The 9,452-nt window shown below is 36.6% G+C and overlaps 1 protein-coding gene across 1 annotated transcript; it reads right to left on the bottom strand.

The window, feature by feature from the left end:
* Positions 1 to 331: 331 nt before the first annotated feature.
* Positions 332 to 1,766, bottom strand: LOC113859421. Its single transcript, XM_027492201.1, has 3 exons — positions 1,728 to 1,766; positions 968 to 1,194; positions 332 to 461 (listed from the first exon to the last, which is right to left on the bottom strand). The coding sequence occupies exons 1-3, from the start codon at positions 1,764 to 1,766 to the stop codon at positions 332 to 334; spliced, it is 396 nt and encodes a 131-aa protein (XP_027348002.1).
* Positions 1,767 to 9,452: the final 7,686 nt, after the last annotated feature.

The raw sequence follows: 9,452 nt of genomic DNA, 5'->3' as shown, positions 1-9,452 counted from the left end.
CAATTATTCTGAACTCTGGTGGGTATTAGTTCATCTTTTTCATTCCTTACCACGGTGAGTCCAGATCTTTTTGAAACCAACTGGACCAGGCTGACCCAAGGGCTATCTAAAATAGGATAGATGATCGCAGACTGTAGTAGCTTGGTGACTTCCTCCTTCACCACATCCAGAATGAGAGGATTCACCCTCCTCTGAGGCTGCCTCACTGGTTTAATACCCTCCTCTAACAACATTTTGTGTATACACAAAGAGGGACTAATTCCAGAAATATCAGCGAGTGTCCAACCTATAGCTTTCTTATGCCTCTTTATCACTTCAAGGAGTCTTTCCCCTAATCAACATCTAGTTTGGTGGAGATCATCACTGGAAGCTTTTCACCTGACTCTAGATAGGCATATTTTAAACATTCTGGTAAAGGCTTAAGCTCTAGTGTGGGAAGTTGCTCCACAGAGGGACACTTTCTGCAACATTCAAATCATGAAGGTCAGATTCAACTGTACTTATTGTAATCAATAAATCACATTCTACCCCTATTGATTTTTCAATCTCTTCAACATCAGAGGTTGTAGAATTTGCATTCAAAAAATAAAAAATACAAGTATCACACAAAGAAGAATTATTACAATAGTCACAAATGGGAGTGTCTATAGAATCAGAAAAATTAAGAAAAAAATATTCTTCTAAAAACTTAGAAAAATTATCATCTATCAGAGCATTAAAAAGATCAATCTGGAAGACAAAGTGTTCTTCAGGTGGGTGCTTCATAGCATCCAGTATGTTGAATCGCACTATGCTATCTCCAAACTCCATGGTAAATGTCTCGGCATGCACATCAATTTTCGTTCTTGCAATCTTCAAGAACGGTCTTCCTAAGATAATTGGTGCAGCACTCTTCATTGGTTCTTCTTTTTGCATATCTAGGATGTAGAAGTCAGTTGTGAAAATGAGGTCATTCATTCTGACTAACACGTCCTCCACAATTCCACTTGGCCTTCTTATGCTTCTATTGGCCAACTGGATAACCATACTTGTGGGCTGCAAGGGTCCAAGAGATAGTGAAGTAAAAATAGACAATGGCATAACATTGATGGATGCTCCTAGATCTAGCATGGCATTATCATTCCTATTGTTACTAATGATGCATGGAACAGTAAATGTCCTTGGGTCTTTACATTTTTCAGGAATTAAGGACCTCTGTTTCTCAAAAAGTGCAAATACATTCCACCCATGTTCACCCTTTCATTACCTTTCAGACGCTTTCTGTGGGTGCACAAATCTTTTAGAAATTTGGCGTATCTGGGTATTTATTTAATTGCATCTAGTAGAGTTATATTCACCTATACTTTTCTGAAGGTCTCTAAAATCTCTGTCATTTTCCTCAGTCTTCTTACTTGGCTAGATGACTCTTTGAGAAAATGTTAGAGGAACTGTTCTTTCAATATTTTCTGCCACCTTTGGTTGGGCAGGTGCAGGTTCTGGTTGTTCCTGAATGTTTTCCTCTCAATTTTGATCAATTGTAGTTGGAGTACAACTTAAATCTTCCTTGCCTTTAGGCATTTCAGGCTCTTGCATCACTTTTCTCGATCTTAAGATTACTGCACTCACATTTTTGGGGTTTACAACAGTCTGTGCAGAGAGATTTCTTGAACCTCAAGATTGAATTTGGTTCAGAGAGGAGGCTAATTGTCCCATTTTTTTTCTCCAGAGTCTTAATACTTAATACTAACCTCAGTTCTTTGCTGGAAAGTGATGTTGTTCATGGCCATTTGTTTCATGAGCTCTTCCAATGATGGCTCATTCTTTTGGGGTGCACTGGGTTTTGAAAAGGATGGTTGGTGATGTTATGGGGCTTGTTGTTATTGATGGGGTTTACTTGGACCAGTATAATGTGCTTGATGTTGGTTGCCTTGCTGTTGATTATTCTGATATAAGGAGTTTCTCCATCCCAAATTTGGATGGTTTCTCCAACCAGGATTATATTTATTTGAAGATAAGTCCTAATTGGGCTGCTGTTGCGGCTGCTAAAAAGGGAACTTGTTAGTGTAAATATTTGCAACATAAGCTTAGGGGTTACCTTCCAGAGTGTTAGTTTCTTGAAATGTGGAGAAGCTATCAGTATAATGATCTATGGCTGAGCATATCCCATAAAGCATAGCTGGAATGGATGGTGATGGTGGAGCAGGTACAACAGCAGTCTTTTGCAGTGAAGCTAATTGCTTCACCATGGCAGCCAACTCATCAATCTTGTGCTCTAATTTGTTGGGCTCTGCAGTCTGGATTTTACTCACTCCTTTAGTCACACAAGAGTTTTGTCTTGTTGCAAATTGCTGGGAAATAGCAGCTATATTTTCAATCAAATTATAGGCTGCAACCGAAGTTTTGTCCACTAATGCTCCTTCACTATCATGTTTCTATCCATGGGATGCAGTTCCTCATAAAAGTATTGAATGAGCAATTGATCACTAATTTAGTGGTGGGGACAGTTGGCACACAATCTCTTAAATCTTTCCCAGTATTCATAGAGTGTCTCTCTCAAGTTGTCTTATCCCACAAATTTCTTTCCTTATAGATGTAGCTCTTGATGTTGGAAAGAATTTATCTAGGAAAAGTATCTTCAAGTTGTCCCATCTGGTTATGGATCCCGGTGGGAGATAATAAAGCCAATCCTTTGTTGCATCCATTAGAGAAAAATGGGAAGGCTTTTCAACTTGACATGTTCTTTAGGTATATCTTATGGCCTCATGATCGAACAAACTAAATGGAATTCCTTGAGATGCTTGTACGGATCTTCACCTGCAAGGCCATGGAATCTAGGCAACAAGTGTATCAGTCCAGTTTTAAGAATAAAAGGAGCATCAATGTCAGGATACTGTATGCATAAAGTTTGATAAATTACATCAGGTGCAGCCAGTTCCTTTAATGTCCTTTAATTATCAGCAATTTTTTCAGTTTGAAAATCTAAAGAATGCGGTGAACAGTAGATGGATGAAGGAGAAGAAAGTTGCTCTTATGTATCCTAATGTTACTATAGAAAGTCCTATCAATTTCCAGATCAAATGGATACAAGTCTACAGGATTTGATCTGGTCATGCATTAGGAAGTAACTATAAGAAATGGAAAGAAGTAAACTAAATGAAGTAACAAAAATGCACAAACTACAAAACAATTGTAAAGAAAAATGCAACACCAAGTTAAGAATTCTGCAGAATTATGCAGCAAAACAGAGCAAAATTGTAGAGAATTCAAAATGCTATGTAATAAGGCAAAAATACAGAAAGTAGTGCTCAAAAATTGCAAAAAAAATAGCAAAATTATATGCCTAAATGCAGAACTACTCTATCCAATACAAATTTATATCAATGTTAATATATTCACAATGTAGATAATTCGAAAACAAAACACTAAAATAGAGTGTTTAACAAATTTAATGCAAAAATTAACACCAATGTCCCTAGCAACAACGCCAATTTGATGATTGCTTATATTTGCATAAGGATTTGTCGTCAATCCTCGTTAAAATAAGCAGAAAAATGTATGTAGTTTAGGATGGAAGCCTAGTTTGTCTCCGATGACATTGGTCGAGAATATGCATCAAACATGTTATAAACATTAACTACGAAAATAATTAATTAAGGGTGTAACGCCTCAAATTTTGTAATGTTGTTTGATTATTAATGTAACACCTAGATTTTAATTTCAATTAAATAATGATTTCACAAATTTGAATAACTAAATTTTCATAAGATATTTTGAAGTAAGAGGGGGGTTACAGATTAATATCAAATAACTGCTACAGGACTAGTTCCATTATAACATTTTCAAAATAAAATCTAAGTCCTATAGCAGTCCATCTGTCCCTTCACTGAGCCCGATGCTGATCGTCTTGATTACCTGAAAAATGAATGTAAGGGTGAGTACTCTACACTACTCAAAACACACAAATAACTATAGAGTCTCACCTCTAAATCAGTTTAACACATCACATATACATATTCGCAGGCAGCATTATCACACAGTTCATTCCAGTACAACACCGATGCACTAGTGGCATCCATAGCATGTCACATTCATGAATACAAATAACGACAACAATCTCGTGCATGCGCACGCCAGCCACGCTCATTATGGCACTGTGACCACAGATTCACACCATGAATGGTCGCCGGTTACCCCCGCCTTACGGATACCACGTGGGTAGTCACAGGTTGCTCAGTAAATGTAGTAGTCAGAGGTCTAGTCAAGAAGAGAATGTGTGGCCCATGGTGCACCCGTTCCACAGTCGGTGTCACCACCACTCTACCTTCCCCAAGGTATTTCTACCATCCTCATCTTCCACACCCCTAGTGTATTGCTGAACCATTTACAGCATATTACAACGGCGCTAACATGCCCATCCGCACATATTCCATTCACACATGCAATAGTCATGCTTACACACGACACACAACCCACATTGCATTCAATTACACGGCACTAGGCCCACATTCATTTCATATTACATGGCACATAGCCAATATTCATCTATATTACACGACCCTCGAGCCCACATTTGTTCACAATATTCATTCTATCATGCAACATCTAGCATACAATTCACATTCATCAATTTCGGGTAAACACACACAATATTCACATCTCACGGCATATGGCCCTCATCACATTTCTCAATAATTTCCTACCCTCTAACTAAGTTACATCACAATATTCTACAATTAACAGCAAATCACACATAATAGAGTAGGATAGAGTCCCCCTTACCTTGGATTGAAGACCTACACTTAGATTCAACCTCAGATGTGTTCTCCACACAGATTTCGACCTAAACACATGAAGAAACTCCATGAAAACCCAAGGAAACCACAAAAATAGAGGATGGGGTTGAAAAACGAAAACCCTAATCATTAAAACTTACCTCCAAACACCCCAAACGTGATTTCAACCTTCAATCTAACTCCCGAACGACTTTTGAGGCAATTTAATCGGTGGAAAAGGGTATGAGAATGAGAGGATCCAAGGAACTTCGAAGGGAAAGGGAGAAATAACCTTCCCCGAACCCTAACCCCCTTTAAAACCCTTTCTGGCCGCGACACTCTTGCTACAACGACACGCCCTCACACTGCAGCAAAAAACTCAGAGGAATCTGCAGAATCTCGCTACAGCGAGACGTCTCTCGCTGTAACGAGAAGGCGACAGTTTCAGTCCTTCCTTCTAGGGCTCTCTCGCTATAGCGAAGAATTCTTTTGTTGCAGCGAGAACAGCCTAGGATTACACCCTTAACCTATTTTCAGCATCAGAAAATCCAATCCAATCATATATACATATCTATATGTACCCATATGCATTTATACACATCACCGTTTAACATTTACTACACACTCAAGTGCCAATTCTAATATTCAATTACATTTACACACACACACACACAAATATATATATATATATATATATATATATATATATATATATATACATACATATAACAATAATCAATGTTAAAAAAATTCGGGGTGTTACAATTAATACATGTGTGTGTGTGTGTGTGTGTGTGAATTAATGTTTGAATGTACATTTGATTGTGTGATGATTTGGATGTGAATATAATCGTGAAGATATATGTATAGTGTGGTTGAAATGTGATATGGACTTGTGATTGACTTGGAGTTGTTTGAGATATAGGATAAGGGTGTGCTACAGAGACATTCTTGCTGTAGTGAGACTGTCCTGGGCAAAAGGGGTGCATTTGTTGCATTCTCGCTGTAGTGAAAGGGCAACAAAAAGAAGGTATTTTCTGGGTGCAGTTTCGCTATAGCGAGAGAGCCTCGCTTTAACAAGATTCTGCAGAAACCAGAGTGTAATTCCCTTTGATATTTTTGCTATAGCGAGAAGGAGAACTTCGCTGCAGCGAGAGATGTCTCGCTATAGCGAGAGTGTCGCTACCAGTAGGGTATTTGAGGGGTTTAGGGTTCAAAAAATGCATTCTCACTCTTTCCTCTTCATCTCTCTTTCGATTCTCCTAATTCCCGGCTCTATTTCAATGATTAAACTGCCTCCAAAGCCATTTGTGAGCAAGATTAAAGGTTGAGTTGGTGTTTAAGACATTTAAAGGTAAGTTTTGTGAGCTAAGGTTTTGGTCTTACATCGCTTTCTCCATTTTCTTGAGTTCTCATGGAGATTTCCCATGTTTTAGGGATGAAGCACCATGTGGGGAACATTTTCTGCTATTATTTTGTGTTGGGTCTTCATTTGAGGTAAGGGGGACTTTACCCTATCTCCTTTTGTTTTGAATCTGTTTATTTGTTATAAGTTGCAATGTGGTTGAGATAGAATGTAGGAATAGGAATGTTTTGATAAAGGATTCTTGATTGAGCATGATGAAATGAATGATGGACATGAGTACGATGAATTGACTTGATTATGGTAGGGTTTCTATGAAAATTTGATGTTTGAGTGTAATGTGATTGAATGTGGGCATACATGTCGTGTGTGAACATGATATTATGATGTGAATGTGGGTGAAATGTGTGTAAACATGCCATTGATTGATGTTGAATAATATGACATGGTTAAAAATGTATGGAATGGCAATGTGAATGTGGATGTGTCCGAATATGTTGGAAAGCTGTGAATGGTTCAGCGATACACTGGGGGTGTGAAAGATGAGGGTGGTAGAAATATCTTAGGGAAGAGAGGTTGGTGGTGACACCAACAGTGAGCGTACAGGCCACACATTCTCCTCTTGACTCGGCCTTTGACTAACACATTTGCTTGGGGGTTAGTACCTCACACGTATCCATGGAGCAGGAACTATCCGGCGACCATCCATGGTGTGAAACTGAGTAAGTCCCTGAGGTTGAGAGCATCAGGAAACTTTGATCACAGTGCCACAGTGAGTGTTGCTACGTGCAGTGAGCGCACATACGTGTGGATTGTATGATGGTACAGTGAGCGCACCTGTGAATGAATGAGAATGGAATATTGAAATTATTACTTTATATTTGCTGATGTATGATTTAAATTATGCTAGAAAATGTGTGGAATGGGCAAGGTGAGACTCTATGCTTGTATATATGTGTGTGATAGTGTAAAGTACTCACCTTACGTTTATTTTTCAGGTGACCAAGACGATCAGCACTGGACTCAGTGAACGGGAGGGATGAAACTGCTATAAGACTTAGGAAAACTGATTTTTGGAATTTGATGTATTTAAATTGGTCCTATAGCACTTATTTGATGCAAACTTGTAACCTTCTCTTGATTTTGAAATACCTTACTGAACTTTATACATTAGGACTATTTAAATGAAGATTTTTATTCTCCCAATTTTTGTGAAATTTATTTAATTTTTAGAAATTAAATTAAGGTGTTAAAAGGGAGGGTTTTGTGTTATTCCAAATTTAATATAAAGAGCAAGAAACAAAGTTATAAAGTTCAATCAATAAAAATAGTAACTCCTAGTTCATTCATGTAGACTCTATCCTTATTCCTCTTCAAGATTTAATATTATTCCTCTCCTTCCAGAATTAGGTTAATTTAACAAGCAAAAATCAACCTTATATTCCCATACGAATTAAGCAACTCAATAGACTCCAGTCTCATATCCCCAAGATTATGCAACCTTAGAAATAATCATAGAATTAAGCAATTCAAGTTTAGAATCTTATTAAAATAAATTAGGGTTAATTAAGCAATGTCCCCCTCATTCAACCATTAATTCAATTCAAGAGATTAGGAAGAATAAATTCATGGAAGAAAAGGAATTATATTAACATTCAAAACCCAGGAATTCAAGAGTCTAACTAAACTCACTAGAGATTACAAAAGGTTTAGCCCTCCATGAGAATGGGTTTTACAATTATCAAATGAGAATGAAGAGAAATCAACAACATTAACATGAAAATTAAAGAGAAGTGAAGAAAAAATAGAAATCAAACCCTAGGTTGGACCCTTGGCTGTCACCCAAGGCTGACCTAAGCTCTGCAAAGTGTTCCCAAAATAGCAAAAATCTAAAAGTGTCAAAAGATCCTAACCCTAATTTCTAAAAGTCTATTTATAGTCAAATTAACGTCCTCTATAGTAGGCTACTATCAATTATGATAGTAGCTACGTGTAGCTCCTAGGTTAAACCATTCCTCTCTGAAGTTGTCACTATTACAAGCTGCATGTAATCAATATGGTAACCAAAAGTGGCTACGCACAGCCTATATCATTTTGTATTCGTTGTAGTGTTCACTGTCACTTTTAATAGTAGCTATGTGTAGGTCTGTAGCATTCTAGGCTTCTTGTAGTGTTCACTATTGCTCCTGAAAGTGGTTACTTTGGTCTTCCTTCTGAAATTAGCTTGCTGTAGTAGTCACTATCACTTGTAAAAGTGGTCACTTTCACCTCAAATTTTCTCAAAAGCTAAAAGTCCATGGAATAAGTATGGAAATTCTTGCACAATTATTCAAATGATCAAAATTGCAAATTATATCTATGTAAATCAATGTAAATTAACCAAAAATTAAGAAACCTATGATATTTTACCTAAATAGAATTTTCATCTTATTTACACTTTCTAAGTTTACTTTTTCTATTAAAAAACACTAAAAAGGCAAGTAAAAATTCAATAAAATATGGATTTATCAGATGCAGATACCGAGATGGGTCGTTCCCAGACCGAGAATAGCTCCTTCTAGAATATTTAGGCTGTGAAACCAGTCAGGACTGGAAGGTTGCATTTGCATTATATGGGCTGGGAATGGCCTGAACAATTTTTATTAAGTGCAGAGAATTGTATGAGTTGTATAGACATTTTTTATATCTTATATTTTATAGTGATAACTGTTAGTTATATAAGCTCACCCTTGCACTTGTCTGTGTTGGTGTGTGTATGCTGCGATAACCGTACAGTGGTACATAAGCAGACATGATAGGAAATGCATCAATTTCTCATGCTGGAGGGTCTAGCTGACCAGATTCTAAAGTCATCATATTTTTTTTTTGGAAAGATTGTAGTTTTAGTCATTCTGGTAGTCTAGATCTTAGCGATAGGTCTTAACTATTTGGCTACAATCTTCAAGAATGTAATTATTATTTAAAAATTTGTATTTTGAGCTCTATGTAAAGTCACTGTTGTAAATATCTATACACTTATGTAATTTTTAGGTTGTATAAAAAAGGTCTTGGGGCTTTGTTATTATGTTAAATATTAAAATTTAGTTTCTGGAAATTTTATCTTCTATCTTATATTTATTTTATCTTATAAATAAATATGTTCTAAGAACAGTAATACATTATCATTGATACTTTATAAAAAAGGGTTGTGACATTATTTAATAATCATTTATGAAGTGAGGAAAAATTTAGAGTATTAATATGAAACTATAGGAAGTATATTCTTAGTGCATGAGAAGTGATTCTTTAAATGAAATGAGTAGTTGGAAAGAGGTTACAACAATAAGTCTTAATAAAAT

This window comes from Abrus precatorius, unplaced genomic scaffold (assembly GCF_003935025.1).
Source record: "Abrus precatorius isolate BTA unplaced genomic scaffold, Abrus_2018 Scaffold2, whole genome shotgun sequence".
Lineage (NCBI taxonomy): Eukaryota > Viridiplantae > Streptophyta > Magnoliopsida > Fabales > Fabaceae > Abrus > Abrus precatorius.
The sequence above is the reverse complement of the archived record's forward strand: the minus strand, read 5'-3'. Positions and strand labels throughout refer to the sequence as shown.

Coding starts and splice junctions, on each gene's coding strand:
- LOC113859421 (XM_027492201.1), bottom strand. CDS start 1,766: ATGGCCATGAACAACATCACTTTCCAGCAAAGAACTGAG. Junction 1,195..1,727: donor CTTTCCAGCAAAGAACTGAG/GTTAGTATTAAG, acceptor TTTGAGAAACAG/AGGTCCTTAATTCCTGAAAA. Junction 462..967: donor AGTGGAATTGTGGAGGACGT/GTTAGTCAGAAT, acceptor TGAATGTTGCAG/AAAGTGTCCCTCTGTGGAGC.